The sequence below is a fragment of the Ambystoma mexicanum genome, chromosome 6p, assembly GCF_040938575.1.
Source record: "Ambystoma mexicanum isolate Mex_15411 chromosome 6p, UKY_AmexF1_1, whole genome shotgun sequence".
Classification (NCBI taxonomy): Eukaryota; Metazoa; Chordata; class Amphibia; order Caudata; family Ambystomatidae; genus Ambystoma; species Ambystoma mexicanum.
In genome coordinates this window covers 48,063,498-48,085,139 of record NC_090935.1, presented here as the reverse complement: position 1 = coordinate 48,085,139, position 21,642 = coordinate 48,063,498, and the positions used below count along the sequence as shown (strand labels likewise).

The following is a 21,642-nucleotide window of genomic DNA, read 5'->3' as shown; positions in this document are numbered from 1 at the left end:
TGGCTGAACAATGTGCATTGCATAGGAAACATTATCAGACACAAGATGGTTAAGGGGCTTTACTGTCAGTATCTAGCAGTGCACCAGACCCTTTACACCCGGGTGTTATAGATCCATGGCAGATTCATGAACACCACAGATTCATAGGCGGTCATATTGCATGGTTTTATAATCTTCTGTGTATGTGTTCAAGTGCCAGAAAGAATCTGGACTCCAAGAGCGTCAGAGCAGTACCCTTCACAGACATATCTGGTAATGGTGGTCACTGGTTGTTTTGTCTGTTAATGATCAACATACACATTTCCGTGGACCTTCATATTACCATCTTCTCATAGTATTTGGTCAATTTGTTTAGTGTTTTTCTTTATTAGCAGAGCAAGCCTTGATCAGCACAGAATTGCAATACAATTTGATACATGGAGGAATGCAAGGCAGTATTTAATTGCAAAGAGGGAAGAAAACATGCTTAGACATATTAAACTTTAAACCCAGTTTGCATGAACTGGATAAACCCATTTTAACCATTTGTACAGTTTTATGTTGTTCAATGGCTGTTAAGCTAATCACTTTCTTTTAACATGTCTTTAAATGCACTAGTGTTTTAGTACCTCTTTTTGCGTGTCCAATACAGGTGAAGGTTAAACATCCCTGAGTGCCGCATTTTTATTTACTATACCCCTGCCCATTTGTTTTAATATTCTTCTTGTTCTGATTTTGCAGCATTGGTGTTTTTAGACTGATGTTAAGATATACTGTATAATTTCTCAATATGTCCAATACTACACAATAAAACAGTACAAAAAAGGCATGAACATATATTTCACAATATTTTCAACTAATTATATTTCAGATTTATTTTTTATCAGTGTTGGTTCCAGATTAAAATGCATTAACATATTTCACAATCATTTTTTAGCTTTGTAAAACTATACCTGGATATCAGATTACACTCAACAAAAGAGCTGTTCTTGCTGTTGGGATCAATACACATGCAACTCCACATTAGACCTGTAACATGTTAAATCACCAGGTGTAAAATACGCCCTGTAGGATTCTGTGCCTGCATCGGACTCTGATTCTCATTCCGCATCCTGATAAATGGAGCGCAAACCTTCAGAGAGGGGATGCTTCCCCCACTACTCACCACATTACAAGTGATGGGTCCAGGAGGCTCTGTGACACTAGAGAGGGAATATTGCACACAATGTATCATGTTTGTGACACATCAATGCAGCAATATGGAAGGGGACTCACAGTCCTTTCTGAAATACTAAGGGTTGTCTAATGCACACAAAGTACAGACATAGCTATGGTCTGCCCCACTGAATGTGACAACTAGTTCATATACAGTAAGGGTACCTAATTCCTTTCTTCTATATAATAGGCCAAGACATATACATTGCTACAGTATAGCTATTATTTAACATTTTACAGAAGAAAACTACACATTATTCAATTAGGACAATATCATAAGACTTTTACATGATGGAAGAAGATAACATAGTAAAGGGGGCAAAGGATAAAATACAGTGGGCCACCAATTATTCTAGTGCTAAGCTTGGATGCAAAATAACCCATTTGCCCCTGGAGCGGGTGCCACAGCCAGGTTGCTCGGATCCACGATCCAAGCCTGTGTTCCGACACCATGGAGGCTGCGTTAACCCGTACTGCCATTCCCCCAATGCAATCCCTTCTCGGTTCCTCCTATCCCTCTCCTTTCTCCAACCCACTTACCTATTCCCCCTAGCGGCAGTGCCACTGCCAACTTTCACATCTCAGGCTGCAATGGAAATGGAATAAGGACTCTGCATGGAGTACAACCTTCCTTTTTCATGGCTACCATGTTACATAAGTATGTGTTTGAATGAACGGGATGGTGCATGAAGTAATATGAACTACCTCCTTATTAAAGCCAATTCCATTCTCAGCGCAAGTGTATTTTCTGGTCTGGTATTAACTAGTAAAACCTTTGGGGCAGGACTGATTTGGAGTTCACTGGGACCAACAGTCGGACCAGCATCAATTTGTTAGATCTAATGATATATCCAGCTGTAGAACATCTCATGACACAGACCTACCGGAAAGAGGCAGAGGTCAACTCAAGGCTTTACGCAAGTAGTCATCATGAACCAGTTAAACGTAATATACCAACAGGTGAATTTATTAGAGCACGAAGAAACTGCAAAGACCCATGTGAGTTTGTCAAGGAATGTGAACTACTATACGCAAGATTTCGACAGAGGGGATATTCAAACAAATGCATCAAAGAAGCATGCAACAAGGCAATGAGAACAACAAGGGAACAAACGTTAACTTACAAAGAAAAGGTCACCGCAAAAGACAATGGGCCTCATTTCGACCCTGGCAGTAGCTGTGGCTGTAATACAGGCACGGCAGCCGCCAGAGTCGTTTTTTTTCCGACGCCCTGGAATGGGCAATTACCAGGGTATTACAACCCCGGCGGACCCAGTAATTGACCATTCCAGGGCGCCGGAAAATTTTTTCCCCATTCCCATTTGCAATGGGGAGGGCGGTAGCACCGGCACAGTTAGTAACAGTGCCGGTGCTACCGTCATGTACTGCGAGCGGGTGCCGGTGTACCCCCAAGGTTTGACCTGGTAATCAAACTCGTAGTTTGCTGGTCTGGTAGTAACATCGCCATCAGCTTAACGGCACCATTACTACCGGACCGGCAAACTTGTAATGAGGCCCAATGAGAAAGTTAAATTCATAAGAACGTTTTGCAGCAATAATTATGAGAAGAAAACTTCTTAAGAAAAATTGTCATCTTTTGAAATTGGACCCACACATCTCAAAGTTTGTGGAAGACTGTCCCAATCTGATCTACAGAAGAGCTACAACTTTGAAAATGAATTTAAGTCCAACGTTACGCCCTGACGAGAACAGGAAATTGAAAGAAACATGGCTGCAAACCAAGGCGGCAGGTTTCAGGAAATGCAGTACATGCACTTTATGCAAATATGCACATAACTGCACCGACAAATTTCAAACACATAAGAGGGACCAATATGAAAATCAAAGCAAGCATCAAATGCAGATAAAATTCCGTAGTGTATGCTATAATCTGCATATGCAAACACGCATATATAGGCAGCTTTATACGTGAATTAAGAATACAGATACGTGAACACCTAGCATCAATTGGTAGCCAAGATGCTACACTGCCACTTGCACAGCATTGGCAAAAGAACCATCAAATTGACAAAAAGCAAGAGATCAGGTTCATAGGTTTACAGAAAGTGACCCTCGGGAAGGGGTGGAAATGGAGAACTGTTATTGAGACAAGCGGAAGCCCGACTCATTTTCAGATTCAGAACTTCAGAAGTCGGACTGAATACAGATAATGAAATTGCATAGTTTCGGTAAAGACCAGAACTTAGGAGCAAGAACAATCGGAGAAAATGAATTTCCCTATGGTTATCTAAGGAAGAAACCAGGCTCAGGAGAATGTTTACACCCGCTCTACAGCATTGTGATAGTAAAAAGGATCGCAAATCAATATTGTGATGAGTACCCTAGATGCAAGAATTCTTGTTGTGCATTTCAGACACAAAGAATGATTAACAGCTAGCAATGCATACATGACACAATGGAGATAATAATGTCTTTACTATGTACCGTCTTTTTGTGATTTATCAGCACAAGTCTATATTGGGTGAATATAAATATAGAAGACAGGGACAAGGCATACTGTGATTATGTATCTTGCTTTGGAGGGTATGAGTTTATGTCTACATTTAGTGAATACATGGAAAACAAGGACAAAGCATACTCAAGATGAGCAATGCTGAATTGTGGATGAATCAACATGAATAAGGCAACTTCAATGACGTATGATATTATTTTATAAATATGAATACACTCTTTAGTATTATGAAAAATGCAAGATGTGAAAACATGACACTCATTTTTTTGGACCAAAGGCAATGTTTAACTGACTAATCACTTTCAATCGTGGCACTAAGGTCTGGATCTATGAGCAATAGGGCCTCATTAAAGGTGTTGAGTACACAATGTGACACTGATTTTAACCTCAACTGGTAATGGTTTAGTGGGGAACGATAAATTCAGGCCCATCTTATTTAGTACTTTATGGATCAAAGCCAGTGCGGCAGAAACAGACTTTCAATGCCTTAACTAGGTGTAATGCACATTCATATAAACTAGTAATTGCAAGAGATGAGTATAGAAATATGTATGGTTAACGCTCTCTGTACCTTAGAAGCTTAGCCTCAACAGGGCAGGTAAGCACAAGTGATGGAATTAATTATACCAGACATAAAACGCATAACGAACATACAACTAACATAAAAAAATGCAAAATATAAAAACTAATAATTAATAAATGTGATTTTGGGACTAAAATACATGCATTCTATTGTGGGCGTCAAATGTGAGGTAACGGAGAAGCTTGCAAACAATCATTTAACTAGACCTTCTAGCATTTCATAAAGTGTATGGGCATGGACACTTAAGCATAGACACTTCAAACGTTAGTCCATCCCAAAAGATGGCGGCCATTGGAGCCAATGAATAGAGATTAAAAAAGGATGGTCAATTACTATGACAACTGTATTATACAAGGAAAGTGGAAGCAGGCATCTCCATTAGAATTGGAGAGCCGACGGGAAAGGACAGGAGATGATACTTTGCAGGTAAGCCCTAAAGAGGAATACGGCAGGACAATGAGGTGAAATTTGTATCATTGCCACAGGCACAATGACCAAAAGGGGAATGCTATTGGCAAAATCGTAATAATGGAGAGGAATCAGTTCATATTTAATGTTGTAAGTATCCATGCAATATCATTGCGCAGTACTTCGGAGCACATTTAGCACAGGATGCATGGCTCAGAGGTTTAAAACCAATGAGATATTTTGATTGTCATGATTCTGAATGCATGTTGACTAATTACAAGTAAAATGAATGCATGCCTGAAGAACAGACATGCAAAATAGGATTATGCAACCAGTAAGAGGGAAACAGTTTTAACATCAGTTAATAAGCTTTAAGAGTATTTAGAAAACCAATCCGAATACAGACATGCACAAGTAGTTTAAAGAATTAACGACATGGCTATAGCGAATACTAGGTGGCGCATTGAACACCATACAAAGGACACTGTGCGACGTCTAGAAATTAAAAGAAACTATGTATTACAGGTGGGATTAACCCAGAATTTTTTTTGGGGCAAACAAAGACTAAAGAATCAAGATCTGAGCAAACACAAAAAGAAGAATAAATGGTAAAATGAGTATTTGTAACTCACACCATTAGGCTGAATAACTGTTTCAAGGTCTACATACAGAATAATATTAATTGACTGGATTAATATTGGAGTTTAACAACATATGCAAGTTTGATTACCCTAAACAAGTGATTTTTAGAAACAAATGAGAAAGCAATTTAAAGATGGTTTACAATGGGGGAAATAGGTTTATTTACTAAATGAAGAAGCTACACAGGAAATACTGTTTAAAAGAATCAGTGGTTTTGCCTAATTTATGGGTTTTCTTTTTTCTTTTCTTTTCTGTGGCTTTTTCACCAAAACTTAACCATCCTCCCCTCACCACTCCCTCCTTTCTGTGGTACCGACAGTGTTTATTTACTGATTTCTGCTTACTATTACTTCTGTTATATATACATGTAATTGATGTTGATCAAACAGGGATCAGTAATGTGTGACAATGCAACACAATGAATGTAATGTGTGACAATGCAACACTTATCACCCTGACTTACTGAAGGCACAGGACGTGCCGAAACACGTGTCTCATAAAAGGGCCCTCCTACGGGAGTTTAACAATACAAAGAAATAAAACCGGACAAGGTTTTTCACAACTGGGGTGCATTTATTGCGTGAAAGTCTTTCTTTTGTATGACTACAATGGAGCTGGGGATCTGTTTCTCCGTTTCCTTTCACAGGCATGCAACATCAAAAACATAAGAGGGTGCAGGGCACCTGAAGTTGATATCCAACCCCACAGACCTAATACTGATTTGGATATGGTTGTTCCCCACCTGTAATGGAATGGAAGAGTGAAAAACCATAGTTTGTCAATGTGTTGTCTGATGGTAAATAAGTTGACCCTTCTGACTGAAGCTTTTTCCACATTCAGTGCACTGATGAGGTTTCTCCCCTGTATGTATTCTCCGGTGAAGTATAAGTGATCCCTTATGACTGAAGCGTTTCTCACAATCAGCACACTTATGAGGTTTCTCACCTGTATGTGTTCTCTGGTGTTCCATAAGAGTACACTTATATCTGAAGCTTTTCCCACATTCAGTGCACTGATGAGGTTTTGTAGCTTTATGTTTTCTCTGGTGAACAGTAAGAATTCCCTTTTTGGTGAAACCTTTTCCACATTCTGTGCACTTATGAGGTTTCTTACTTGTATGTGTTCTCTGGTGAATCATAAGATGGCCCTTTTGACTGAAGCTTGCCCGACATTCAGTGCACTGATGCGGTTTCTCTAATGTATGTGTTCTCTGGTGCCGATTAAGATTTCCCTTCTGACTGAAGCTTTTCCAACATTCAGTGCATTGATGAGGCTTCACTCCTGTATGTTTTCTCTGATGAAGTATAAGTGCTCCCTTATGACTGAAGCTTTTCCCACATTCAGTGCACTGATGAGGTTTCTCACCTGTATGTGTTCTCTGGTGAAGTATAAGTCCTTGACTATGACGGAAGCATTTCTCGCAATCAGCACACTTATAAGGTTTCACACCTGTATGTGTTCTCTGGTGCTGAGTAAGATTACATTTATCACTGAAGCTTTTCCCACATTCAGTGCACTGATGAGGTTTCACACCTGTATGTGTTCTCTGGTGAAGTATAAGAGCTTCCTTATGACTGAAGCTTTTCCCACATTCAGTGCACTGATAAGGATTCTCCCCTGTATGTATTCTCTGGTGAAGTATACGTACTCGACTATGACTGAAGCTTTTCTCACAATGAGCACACTTATAAGGTTTCTCACCTGTATGTGTTCTCTGGTGCTGAGTAAGAGTTGCCTTATAACTGAAGCTTTTTCCACATTCAGTGCACTGATGAGGGTTCTCACCTGTATGTGTTCTCTGGTGCTCAGTAAGAGTTCTCTTATGGCTGAAGCATTTCCCACATTCAGTGCACTGATGAGGTTTCACACCTGTATGTGTTCTCTGGTGTGCAGTAAGATTTCCCTTACAACGGAAGCTTTTCCCACATTTCGTGCACTGATAAGGTTTCTCACCTGTATGTGTTCTCTGGTGCTCAGTAAGATTTCCCTTCCAACTGAAGCTCTTCCCACATTCCGTGCACTGATGGGGTTTCTCACCTGTATGTGTTCTCTGGTGCTCAGTAAGATTTCCCTTAGAACTAAAGCGTTTACCACATTCAGTGCACAGATGGGGTTTCTCACCTGTATGTGTTCTCTGGTGGTTAGTAAGAGTTCTCTTACGACTGAAGCTTTTCCCACATTCTGTGCACTGATGAGATTTCTCACCTGTAGGTGTTCTCTTATGGTAAATGAGGCAAGACATTTTAATGAAGGTATTACCACATTCAGTGTACGGATTGGGGTTCTCGGGTAAGAAATATGTGATTTTTTCCTGGAGCTTTTAATTAATCATTTCATGGACACTGCTTCATGCTCGCTCTTTCAAAGAAATGGCCTTACAATCAGCAAATGTCAGAAAAAGATTGCAAAGAGTATTCTATCATGAATAATACACTAAATAACAGACATGTTGTTATAGTAGTTATAAGATGACAGCAGTTTCCTTCTCTTTTGGTCCAAATAGAACAGTTGGCTAATCCATCAGCCTATATATTTCTCTCTATATTGCATGATGTTACCATGAGTATTTTGAAAGGCATCCTATGCAGCAGAGTTTTTCACTTCCAGGTCCTGATTACTTTGTGATGACAAATGAGTTTTAGAACTGTAGCCTTTTCAGATATGTAGAAATTGCATTTTCCACCAATGAAACTTCACAATGTATTAGTCGATGACAATTTCACAGAATCACCATTGCTTCTTTTTCTGGATGTCAATCACCTATTGCAATAAAAGGAAATTCATATTTTTAGTTTTCACATGCAACCATAGAGATATGCAACAGAGAGCTTTGCTCATGACTTTGACGTCCATTGCATTGTGGCAAAAGAATTATACCAGTGCTAGAGTATTTATATTTAATTTTAGAACAGGTATGTTAATTTCACTCAGAATTGACTTAAAGTAACATTTACTGGAGAGATATTCTCTAGAAGGATGCATGTACAATAGCACGAAGATGAGAAGCCATTTTAGGACTGTAAACAAAGTGGGAAACGAAAAATAAAGGGTGTGTGGTAACAGCCCAACTGTAATTTATGCATATTTACAACTTATTTGTACTAAAAGCAATTGTGATAGTGGGAAAAAATACATTATTTTCCAAATTGGAGTGAGAGAGTAATCTCGGGACATGCTTTAATAATCATGGCCTTGCTTTCATATTCAACACTTTATTCAGCATTGCTGAATCACCAAGTCTGAATTCCAATATATGAATTAGGACAGGAGCACCCACTAGGTCAGCATTTCATCACCATCACTACACATATGTTGAGCAGTGCAGCGGGTTTGTGATCATTATCTCAGTCCTACTGCACCTTTTTCCTAACACAAATACAAAGCTGGCCCTTGGAAAAAATGAATGCCACTTCAAAGTAAAAAAGCACTAGTCTCTCACCCAGCGAGCATGGTGATGGCTATTGTGAACTACCAATTTATTATTTCATACGGGAGGATGCTGGGGTGTGGGTTCCAGACAGGTTAGTCTTGGTTGGCAGTTGTAGGACCAGACACGGATGGTTTAGTTGGTTGGGGTTCAGACGGGGATGATTGGTTGTGTGGGCAGAGGTTCAGACTACAGAGGATAGGGTGGGTGGAGTATTAAGATGGGTGAGCTCGGGTGGGGGCAAATTCAGATGGGGAGGCTCAGGTAACAGTTGGTTGTTCAGACAGGGGAGGCTCGGGAGGGTGGATGGGACCCGAGGGAAGAGGATCCCAAGCGGGCAAGAGGCAAAGAGCCTCGGGTCGGTGGGTGGTAGTGCCCCAGAGGGTTCTTAGAGGGAAGGGAGGATTCTAGTGGGCCAGAATGGGGGGCTCAGTATGCTTCAAGGGGGGGTCTTGGGTAAGTGGGAATAGGTTATAATGCAGGGACCTGGGTGGGTGGACAGGAACTTGTGCATTAGAAAGCAGGGACTATTAAAGGATAAATGGTGGGGCACTCTGGTCAGTGCTGGCGGGCTAGTGGGGGGGGCTTGATGGGGGACTCTCGGGAATGGCTAAGAGTGGGCTAGTAGTCATGTGGGTGGGGTATAACAGCCTAGATGGCGGGGCTCAGGAGGGTGGGTGCAGGCTAGACATGGGCATGTGGGTGGTATAAGGCTAAAAAGTGAGACTTTACAGGCTAGAAGGTGGCTCAGATTGGTGGCTGTGTGAGGGTTACGAAGGGGACTTAAGTGGGTTCATAGGAGAAGCTTCGAAGGTGGGTCTTTGCCAGGAAGAAGAGGGAATTTGTGTGGGTTAAAGCAGACCAGAACTGGGGGGCCACGGTTGGGTGGGTGTTAAGGGGCAGGTCAGAAGGTGGGCCACCAGGAGCACATTAGAGACTAGGGGGTGCTCAGGTGAGAGGGTACAGACCCTAAGTAATTTGGAGAACTCGTAAAGAGGCAGTCAAATTAACTGTTTCTGCCTTTGCAGGGGTGGCTTGGCATTAGATTTGCTCCGTCATGCACAGCTTGTACAACACACATGATGTATAGGCTACTAAGGCCTCCTGCAGGTCTAAATGCATGGAACAATCTGCCACACTGAGGATGCATCATCAGGGTAATCCATTTCCTACCACGCCTGCCCATTCAACAGTTTGGTTTCCTCGCCCTAAGTGTAATTGCGAACTGTGTGCAATTTGGAATGCAGCCTATTCTATGGGTTGGTGCTCAAATTGATTTTCTGCCGCCTGAATAATGAAAAGTGCAAGAGAACCACAGTGCAGAGGTTCTGCAATACCATGCTAGATTGGCAAATAACTGCACTTTTCAACTTCATATTTTAGTTGGGATAGAAAGAATTAAGAAAGAGAGGAAAGGGATTTGGTGTGAATTGAGAGACAAATTGTGAAATCCAGAAAAAAGTGGGTATCAAGAAGAGATCAATACAACTACAACACAATATCAAACACACAGGTGCAAATTCAGCTGTGATGATGAAAGGGGTGATTTCATCACAGCTGATGAAAGGAATGATTTCAGAGGGTATATCTGGCTTGGTCAATTAATTGCCATGCTCTTTCCAGAAGCACGGCTGAGCTGTGCCAGCTGCACAACACTCGGTACGTGCTGCAAACCTTTCGCTAATAGACTTTCTTTGTTACCTGCAGGCTGTTGCTCCCTTTAGCCCACCAATGACCAGGGATGGCTGTGGGCATCTTGACAACAAATCCTGGCTTCTCTTCCCTCCTGCCTTGTGTTCTGCAGCAGCAAGGCGAATATAGTCGGCACACGATAATGCAGTGGTGACCAAAAGCTTACCAACAGGGGAGATTATGGCAGCACAAAATATTTCTTCAGAACTCGAGCTGAATGCACCAGCACTGCTGACCTGAAATAAACCCAATGCACTTTCAAAAGCAGCCCATAAGATGACAACTACCAAAACAAGCCCAAAGCACTTTCAACACAAGCCCTAAAGTAATCACAATACTCTACAATAAAGGAAGGAGGTTATATGATATGATTTGGTGTTTGTATAGTGCCTAAACAGTGTTTCTAGGCGCCACAAAACAAGAGAGGGGAAACAGAGGAATGACAAGACAAACAATCTTACTAGGCCTTGTGACATTCAGATCGTGCAAGTGCAAACAAGAAATGCAGGGAAGGAATACGGGGGAAGTGCAGTCAGGGCAGCAGGGCTCTGCAAGGACGGCAAAGGACTATACAGGTGTGGACCCTGACCGGAAGTGTGGGGTAGGCCAGGAGGCAGGGGTCCGGGGGCATGTTGGCCACTAAGACACTGAGGGCACCATGCAGCCAGACAGGACGAGCAGACAGAAACATTAGCAGGGGAGCGGGAGAGAGAAGGAGGAGAGAAAGGGAAGGTCTTGAGCAACTTCCAGAACTTCAGGCGGTCCGGCTCAAGTCTGAGAAGGGCAGGGAGGCCATTCCAGAGAGAGGCACCTGCAGAGGAGAGGGATCTTCCCCAACTCTTTGCTGGGAGGAGCATCTGACCTACAGAGAGTTGAGATAGCTGAGCAGAGAGTTCTAGAAGAAAGGTGTATAGGTAGGGAGAGTTGGATATAGTGAGGACCACGGCCCCAGAAAGCCTTGTAGATGAAGCAGAGGGTCTTGTACTTGATCCTCGTGGCCCCTGGGAGCCAGTGGAGAGATTTCACAGCTGGAGAGCTGCAGTCCCTGGGTTTGAGGCCAATGATAAGTCTTGCAGTCCTGTTCTGGATTAGTTGAAGACGGCAAAGAGTAAGAGTTAGGAAGATTGAGAAAGAGGCTGTTGCAATAGTCCAGCCTGGAGAGAACCAGAGCTCTGGAGCCAGTTATCTTCTGGGGGAAGGTGAGGAAAGGTAGAATACCTTGGTGGAGGTGCAGCTGGAAGTGGGCCTTCTTGGCAAGGTCAGTGATATAAGGAGCGAAGGAGAGAGTGGAGTCGAAGATGACACTAAGGTTTTTTACCTCACAAGAGGGGCGGCCAGAGAGATAGAGGGAGCAGGGGTCCCGTTGACAAGTATCGCTGGCTTACTGGCATTGAGGCAGAGATCATTGGAGGTGCACCATCCCTGAAAAGCAGATAGACAATCAGGAATGAGCGAGGAAGGAAAGGAGGCTACAGGTAGCCTGAAAGAGAGCTATGTGTCATCCGCATACCAGTGAAAGTTAAAGGAGAAAGTGGATATCAGATCTGAAAAAGTGGCCAGATAGACATTGAAGAGCCAGGGTGGGAGGATAGAGCCCTGGGGAACACCACATGTGGAAAGAGAGTCGGTGGAGAGAAAGAAACCTAGTTGGACCTGGGAGGATCGGCCCAAGAGGAAGGAGGTCAGCTGCTCCTGAGCCTGGTCCCTGATGACAAGGTTCATGCTGAGACGATTGATCAGGGTGGCGTGATTGACCATGTCAAATGCAGAGGAAAGCTCAAGAAGGATAAGGACAGTGTGAGAGCTGGAGTAAAGGTTAGAAAGCAGATCTTCAGGGGTGTTCAGGAGAGCAGTTTCTGTGCCTCTGGCACCAGACTGATGGTCATGGAGATAACCAACAGATTCAGTGTGGCGGCTTAGCTGAGAGATAGCTAGCTTCTCAGGGAGTTTGCCAGGGAAAGGAGTGATAGAGATCGGGCAATAGATTGCCAGACAGAAGGGTTTGGCAGAAGGCTTTTCTAGTTGAGGGTGCACAAAGGAGTGCTGGAGGAGAGAGGGGAAAGATGCAGTGGCAAAGGAATGATTACAGAAATCAGTCAAGGCTGGAGGGAAGAAAACAATGTTGTCTTTAATGTTTCTGGAGGAAGCAGGGGAGCACCTGTTTGGATGAAAGTTTCATAGATTAGACGTGTCTAGAAACATCATCAGGTGTTGTGTTATAGGAGAGAGGGAGGAGAGGAGAGGAAGGGATAGGTGGGCCAGATGGTGCCTGAGAGAGGTAGAGGGAAAAAGATGAGGAGAATAGCAAAGCGAGGACAGGATGTCCTGTTTTAGTGGGGAAATGAGAAGCCAGGGCCCTACAGAGGGCCTGGGAGGGTGCAGGAGAGGTAGAGACCGGATTGGCCAGCTCCTTGCAGATTTTAGAAAGTTAGGCCATGCTGTGAGTGATGTGGGCTTGAATTTGGACCCTATTCTTAGGTTAAGAAAGAAATCCTTTAAAATGAGGATTAAGTACGATTCACTCGCATTCAAAACTTAAAAAATCACAGATCATACTGGCTGACATATCTAAAAGTGAAGAAATGTACATTAGCAAGATTCTTTCACCAGTAGTAGAGATTGATTTATTTGGTTACTATTTTTAATCAGATCTTTTATACAAGCACTATGTTCTCTATTAACTTTTATACACATTAATGTCATGGCGTCTTTGAAATAAAACATTTCCAGTCATGTTACTGCTCCTCCGATTTCGTGGGTGATCTTTTCGTGACAACCTGGCACTGATTTGTTGCAACAAAAATTCTGAACAAGTCATCTAATCTACAATGTGAGAAACCAGAAGGTATCTCACCTACTAGCCCCCGCAGTTCTGTCAGCCAGGTGGCCAGGACACAGCCATCGCTTTTAGGACATTTAGGAACTCACCGCCCCCCACCACCCTTATACAACACAAACACTTCCTCGTGGACAGCCCTCTATGAGAAAAAATGGTTTGGGTAGATTTGACAGGGAAAGAAAAGGTTTAAAAAATAAATAAATAATAGATCGGAAAGAAAAAACTGACCGCATGCACCATCATATCGGATGATGTTGCATGCGGTCAGCTTTGCAGGTTTCATACCCCCCCCCCCACTTAACTGTTATCTTGCCGCCTGGTCCACTCGGTCACCTGCCTCCAATACTGAGGAAGCGGGGGACACCCCTGCAGCCCCCATAGGCTAATACGTGCCGAATATAGGGACACCCCCGCAACCTCCGCTCCTTATGTTCGGCACGTATTAGCCTAATTGATCAGTTTTATTTGATCGAATGTTACTGGCCAAATTCGGTCAAATAAAACTGAAGAAATATACTAATATCGAAACTACAGACTAACACCCGAGCAGTATACCTGACAGGTCCCAATACAATGGTCAGGCAATTACTGACCATCACGCACACACACACATACACCTGACTCCCGTTATACTTCACCACACGGATTAAAGGTGGATTATGAGAGCAGACTCTGAGCGAGGCAAAGCAAATGAGGAAACAGCAGTTCCAAGACTGCAGTTAAACGAGAGACCAAAGACGGTAACACAGAAAGGGGTTGCAAGGAGAGAAGTTCCCTTGACCTCTTTTCAACAAAGAACCGTTACTTTCATGAAACCTTGAACAGAAGGCATAAGACCAGGAAACCAGGCTGAAGCAACCTGCATTGTTTGGCGAAGGTACCCAGGGCCCTACTGCATCAATAATCAACGCATGGGGAATCACCAGCTGCCATGTTTCCGACGTTGGCTCAAACAAGAAAGCAGCATCAGTGAAATCAACACAAACGGTGAGTTGGGGAGACCAATACCAGACTGGTCTGTGTTGAAGACAAGGTTGCAAGCAGCTACATTGTATGGCGAGCGCTGGAAAAAACATTGTTAAAAATGCGTGTGATAAGAAACGCAAGTGAAGTTGAACTGCTGATGAGTGATTGAACTTTAAAGCATGATACAATACCTTTAACAGAGTTGTCCGGCACCGCGTGGGTGCTCATTCGAAGGTCTCTGTAAGGTACCCAGCTGAGAAATTAAAAAAGTAGATAAAGTTGGTCCGGGCCCAGCAGAGGGAGATCAATTGAAAGAGAACAAATAAATGTGACTCAAAGTGGTCCTGCGACGGGTCAAGTAAAATCTTGCGCACAATCGAAGGTCTTCACATTCCATAAAAGAGTTTGGAAAAGTACATGGAATTGGTCCAAGCCCAGCAGAGGGAGACCAAGTGAAGGTTTGGTGTTAAAGAAGGTCAGAGCCTGGAAGAGGGGGGACCCGGGGGTGAATCGAAAATCACCCAAGAAGTTGTATATGAGAGTCCTGAGGAGAAAGGAACTTTTGAATGTTTCATCAGGCCCTCTGAAGTAAGAGACTTTAAATTGCAAAGAGACTGACACAGAAGGATCTGATAATGAAATTTGAACTGCATCCTCATGCTAGGCTCCAGTATGACGCGTTGTCCCGTGTTGGGAAGGGGAGCCAACTACTCAGATATCCTGACATACCATTTCTTGAACACTTTTCTTTTGCACAACTTTGGGCCTCCAAGGCATAAAATAAGCAGTGTCGCATAGCAATTTGCTATGCAATTCTGTCAGTTTGCTAATCAAATGGACACTTGTGTAGCAAAGATAGCTAGTTAAATTGCCCTCTTCAATGAAAACACAGCTCGCCCTGCATTCCTCTCTTGCCCTCTGTGCTCTCTTCCCCCTCTTTTCTCTGTTCACTTCAAGTCCTAATGGAGAGAAAGTGCAGCTGTAATCATCTCCTCCACTCTTTAAGTGCCAAAGGCATGTGTGGGAGTGCTACGCAAGAATTTCTTTTTCAGAATCTAAATTTCATTTTGTCAACTATATTTAATTTCTTTGGGGAAGATGCATCATATTGATAAGTGAACACTTTTGAAAATGTACATGATCAAATACTTTTGATGGCAAGCCTAGTTCTGTAACCTGCAGGTTGCATACATCTTGCAACTAGTGCTCAACCCATGAGCGAACCCATACTCCTTGACATTCTATATTATCACCCAGTAGCTCTATACCAGGTACCCTGAACTTGGGATGACCACAAACTACAATATTCCATCTAGTTTGCCTAGTTCTCTGCTAGCTACGCAATCCACTCTGCTTAGTCTTTCTTTCCTCTTACATAATGAATACACAAAGCGAACTAGATGCTTACTCAAAATAGTGATCCACAGTTCCATCCAATCTGTACATCTACAGATCTATTGCAATACCAAACACTGTAGTTAGCCTCCAGAGCTCGCAGCTTGCTTTGCTTTATGATTGCATTATATATCATCACCTGCACGAGACAGCTGGCCAAACTGTTTTCAGAGCCTTTGTATCATAACTATTTATGTGTGTCCATTCATGCAGCTGACCTTTTACATTTTACAGACACTCAGATGTGGCTCGCGAAGTCTTTTCGCCCACTCGCATAGTTGTAATTGGTTATTTATAACGCGCTTAATACCCAGAGGTTTCTAAGCGCAGACCCAGGGATCGAACCTGTGTTGCTCCGCGTCGTCTTGCTTACAGGGTGAACGCATTGCCCCGGAGCGATCCTCCCATAGTGGAGTACATTTTATGAAGGGGTGAGTAGCATTTGCAAGAGATGTTTGAAACATTTATGTAACTTTACATTGTTTGCAGTAAATGTCTAACAAACATTTCACTGTGCATGGCTGGCCTCTGGGTGGCAGCAGTGTGCCAAACAAAGCGGGTTTGTAGTGACAAGCACCATTACCCGACATGCAGGTCTAGGTGAATTTTTAAGAAATTGCAAGGCTCGACTCCTCTAACTAATGTCTTATTTCAGCAGTATGCAAACTGCTGTATTGTTGCTATTTTTTTTAAGTCTTTGGTACAATAACATCTGGTGACATTAACAATATTAGTACAAAATTGCTAATCAAATGGGTCTGTTTGCTAATCAAAAATATTAGCAAACTATGCTAATCAATTTTTTAAAATTAATTTATGCATTGGGCCACATTCCGAGATTGGAGGTAGTCATGACACTATTTGCGCTATGACTGCCTCTAATAACGGGTCCGGCACCGGTCTCGTTCAGTGGGGACTTACCGTTGTAGTCTGACCTATGCGGGACCGGTAAGTCCTCATTGAACGGACCATTCCCCATTCCCATTGAGCTCCCATAGGGCTCAATGGGAATGGGGAGGGTGCAAATAACGGGCTCGCGAATGGCAAGCCCGTTATTTGCGCTCTGGTCCCCTACAGGGACCCGTAAGGGACGTTTGGTCCGACCACAGGGACCTTGGAATCGGGCGGTAGGGGATTACCGGCACCGGTCTCCTTACCGGTGCCCGGTATCCCCTACCACCCGACTCGGAATGAGGCCCATTGTTTCCCATACTATTTTGTATTTACAGACAAGAATTGGCAATAGGTTTATTAGTTTAGGCCCTTTTTTATTTTGACAGACTCGAGTAGGACAGTGTTATTATTATATGGTGGTTGTAGCTTGCTCCCATCTTTAGATTTAGGATTATCAGCATTTTTCAAACCCAATTGAAGTTCAATAAACATCCTTGAATAGTGATCACTTGTGTCCATTTTACTGTTTGATACCATGCCTGCCTTACATATGGTGTTAGTGTTGGGATACGACTCAATTCAGACAAATTGGGGAAACCTAAAATTCCAGAAGCTTAGTCATAAAGCCTTAGATCCCTCTATTGCCACGGAAGAATCCAAGCTTTCCTATTTGTAGCAGGGGAGAGGCTATTTTCCCTCCAGGGAAAAGAGGAATGATTTCAATAGGCTTAGAAGTTCGGTCTTGATGTCCTAGCGGGCATCTTAGATCCCGACTTCCGGGGAGACATGAAGGTTCTCCTACAGAACCATGGCAAACTTCCATTTGAAGCACATTGTGGGGACAAAATTGCACAGGGAATTCTTGAAAGAGCTCTAGTTCTCCATTTTATAGAGTGTGAACCTGAAGAAGCAGAGAGGTCCTTAGGCTTTGGGGAAGCTGATGAACCATCTATCACCGAGACGAAAGGGGGAGAAGAACCTACCATCCTTGCCGACCTAGCCTTTGCCCAGCAAAACGATCCAACACTCACAGAGGCTTTCTTGCAGGTAATTCCTGAAGCGGAAGGATTAGAGAAGGAGTGTCCTTTTTTCTTCCTAAAGCAAGGATTACTGTACAGAAAGGAGACCCCCACAGAAGGTCTAAGTAAATCTCAGTTAGTAATCCACAAAACCCATCGTAAAATTGTGCCTGAGATTGTACACTCTCATTTGACAGGGTCACCCTTCGGACTAAAACCCAGGCGCATATCAGTGAGAAATTTTACTGGCCAGGTATCCATGCTGATATAAAGAACTTCATTCAGACATGTGAAATATGTCAGAAAACCAGTACACGTATTCTCTTGCCTGCCCCTCTGAACCCTTTACCAATAATAGAAGTCCCATTTTCTCGGATTGGGATGGATATCAGTGGACCGTTGGAAACCTATAGACTGGGTAACAAATATGTACTTTTAATCAGTGATTATGCTACCCGATTCGCAGAGGCATTCTCCATGCGGAACAACACTATCCAACAGATTTTTAAAAATCTAGTACCATATTTTTCCAGGGTTGGTTTCCCAAGGAAATTCTAACAGATCAGGGATCAATTTTATGAGCAAACTCATGGGTGAAGTCAAGGAATTATTCGATATTACCACCATAAGAACCACAGTTCACTACCCCTAAATGGTCAGATTGATAGAATCATCTTAAGTGTCTTGTTAAATCTTTCTAAGAGAATTGGTAGACAAGGACAAGAAGGACTGTGCTCACATGATTAACCTGGGCCCTACTTGCAGTAAGAAAGACCCCTCAGGCATCCACCGCATTATCTCCTTTTGAACTACTTTATTGCAGAGAGCCAAGAGGTATCCTAGATATGCTCTGCGAGACCTGAGAAGAGAGAGAAGAGACATCTAGTCCCCTCTCACAAACAGCTACCCGATTGCAAGAGCATATGAAACTTGTTCAGAATCTAGTCTATACTCACATGGAAAATGCCCAAGCACAACAGAAGTTCACCTACGACAAAAAGGTAAACTTAAGATATTTTTCAATAGGACAAAAGGTATTAGTCCTGTGAAAAATGAGCTAAAACAACATGGCACCGATATCGCAGCCATTTTTGGACACTCGGCTCCATTATCGCAATTAACAAACCCATGAGAGCCTACGTTTTCATGGACTCAGCAAGTAAACATGTATTTCTGCAGTCGAGGCAAGGTCACAGATAGATATTTGTTGAGCTACTTGGAGAATAGTTATGGTATTGTACGCTGAAGGACAAGTTGGGAAGTGAGTTGGATCACACTGCAGGTGCAGTGATAAGGGACACTGGGAATGAATGCAAGGAGAGAAAGTGGGTCTTGGAAGATTCCATTCTTCTCTCTTCATGCTTGGCGGCTGCTCTTCGGCCGGGAGCAGTGGTCAACGGTGAGCGGCGGGGACCGAAGGTAGTCCATAAAGCAAGGAGGGATATTGACACGGTCAGTGGTTGGAATCCAGACCCCGGGTGATGCAGTCTCGCTGAGTGGGAGGACGCTCCACCTGATATTCCCATTAAGACGAGTGCTCTCTTTGCCGACCTGCTCTGGGAATAAGCAGTGTTGTTGGGGCTGAGATGAATGTGTCTTCTGCTACCCCGTTAACGGTGATGTTATAGCTTTATGTTTCTGATATCTGAATGTATATTGTTGTTTGTCTTATTTATATATACATATAGTTATTGTAGCTTAATAAAGGGCCTATAACGAGCCATTTATATAATCATTAGAGCCCATGTGTTATGTGTATTTGCCTATCTGAGTCCATTTACTAGTTCTACAAAGGGCCGGAGAGCCTAAGTATGCGCTATCCAAGAGTGGCTAGACAACAGTGGAACAGTGTCTCAAGGTGGCATGGGCCATATGAAGTGTTCGAGCGAACAGGGACCTGTAGCTATAAAATAGCTCAAACTGAAAAGACCCATCTCTACCACGTAAATCTCTTAAAAGAGTGGAAGAAAAATCCTTCTGCAGCCACTGCCACAATACTATCTTATTTGGTACCACGGGAATTAGATAATGTTGAATTAATTCCCCAAGATCTATCTAGTCAACAAAAAGACTTAAAAGATAGTCACAACATTCCCCAATGTATCCTCTGAGAAACCAGGGAGAGTGCAAGACACTTATTATAACAGAACTCCAAAGGTCCATTTAAAATCATAGAGACTCCCAGAAGCCTGTACACAGATAGTGGTTGAGGAAGCGAACAAAATGCTAAGGGCTAATATTATCAAAACCCTCTTCAAGACCATGGTCCTCCCCTATTGTATTGGTCACAAAACCTGACAACGTCCTGAAGTTTTGCATCGACTTCCGAAAGGTCAACGCCATCTCCGACTTGGATGTCTATCCCATGGCACGCATTAATAAATTTATTGATAAGCTCGGAAATGCCACCTTCCTATCAACCCTAGGCTTAAACAAGGAGTACTGGCAGGTCCCAGTACATGGAACTAATAAGGAAAAGACAGCTTTCTCAACGCCCCTCGGACTATTCCAGTTCAAAGTCCTCCCTTTGGCTTACACTGGGCTTCCACCACTTTCCAACGGCTTATGGGCAGGATATTACAGGCCTACTCTGATTTCTGTGGGGCTTACACGGACAACAGTCATTTATAGTAAAACTTAGGAAGACCATCTTTTCCATCTTGTTACTATCATGAGAATCCTCAGAGCGTCCGGCTTGATTGCCAATCCATCCAAATGTAAGCTGGCTCAATTAGCTGTGAAATGCCTTGGATTCTTTGTGGGGGATATTGGGTAAGAAGGCTAATGTGGCCGCAAGGGCAACTATTGATTCAAGTCAGCGCTGCAGGCGTTCATATCAAAACTAAAATTGCACAGGTGGGCGATGTCTTAACCTTTTATGTGCCATGGACGAGTAAGCTTGTCCTTTTTGCATAGACTTACATAATAGCCTGGCACTTACTAATAAAGAATTAAGACATTTATTTTTCTGTCCTGTTTAGCAAGGCTGGCAGCGAGTCGTTACAAATTATGATGGTTGGATCATTTCACATAGGGTGAGCATCAGGGCATCGTTAAACACGGTATTAAGCAACATGCATTTGTGCAGCATTGCAACTTCAGTTTCACACTAACATGGTGGCGAGTGGGAGACTAGTGGGTAGAGAACAATAAACATACATGCTCCTGTAAATGGGCTGTGCCTTGTAAGTAGGGCAGGCATTTAAGGGCTTGTGATTAATTTGTAGTGTTTCATTTTGTGCCGTTAAAGGGAGTTTAATTAATTGGCCGGTACTTAATTATTAAGTGAGTCGATAGTCGGGCGTGCTAGGTCCTGTAGTTGTGGGCGTGGCGGAGTTTCAGTGCTCTTGAGATGTGGGTGTTTGCTGCCAGCATGGCTGCATACATTCTCATTAAAACGACATTGAGGAAAATAGGGCTGAAGTTTACAACGTTGTTATCCTTTATTGGGAGGGAAAGTTAAAAAACGTTTGAATGAAAGGGATTGGATTGATACGAGAGACAAATTCCATTCATATTCCTCGGTCAGTGAATTAAAATGTGAGCATAAAAAGTGGGGGGATAAGTTACTTTATCATGACACAGTTCCTAAATCGCTATCATTGTTCACTCCTCCTTAAGACTCAGATGGAATATTCTCCAACAAGAGAGGTTCTGAAAGGAAGGAAGATTGTAGATGTGAATTCCTTCTGTCAATTTTGTCAGAAACCAGGGAAACAGAAACTTGCAAGCATTTAGTATCCAGAGTTACAGGCAAAAAGAATGCTCTATCTTGAGAAGTTTGCAAAGTGGGGAATATGGGGTGATGATGCTTATATTTGGTCTCGATATATCTCGATCCAGAAGAATATAGAGGGCCTAACTGTAGCATGTTTTATTAAATCTTTGAATTTATACATTGGCCCCATTCTCGGCACTGAGACTTCTTGTTATCCATCAGTGTGAGTGGGATATCAGTTAATACGGTAGTATAGGGCTAAAAACTAGAGGCACTGGACGGATGAAATTTATGTCTGAAATGTGTGGCTCTTTCTTATTTAGGGGAAATTAATATGTGCTTTTAGATTTGTGTTTTATAAATAAAAAGTCCAAAGATTCTATTCATCACAG

At 42.8% G+C, this 21,642-nt stretch overlaps 1 protein-coding gene across 4 annotated transcripts in view; it reads right to left on the bottom strand.

Annotated features, from left to right (window-relative positions):
* LOC138511193 (zinc finger protein 84-like) overlaps positions 1-21,642 on the bottom strand; it is a 604,912-nt gene that overhangs the window by 395,366 nt on the left and 187,904 nt on the right. The window contains exons 3-4 of one of the 4 annotated variants that reach the window (XM_069626711.1): positions 10,429-10,655; positions 347-8,060 (exon numbers count right to left, since the gene is read on the bottom strand). In XM_069626711.1, the coding sequence (XP_069482812.1) occupies positions 6,079-7,542 (1,464 nt within the window). In that variant the 5' untranslated portion in view covers positions 7,543-8,060; positions 10,429-10,655 and the 3' untranslated portion in view covers positions 347-6,078. Of the gene's footprint in view, positions 1-346; positions 8,061-10,428; positions 10,656-21,642 lie in introns of those variants that run through there. The other 3 variants (XM_069626712.1, XM_069626714.1, XM_069626713.1) reach the window with 3 other exon arrangements.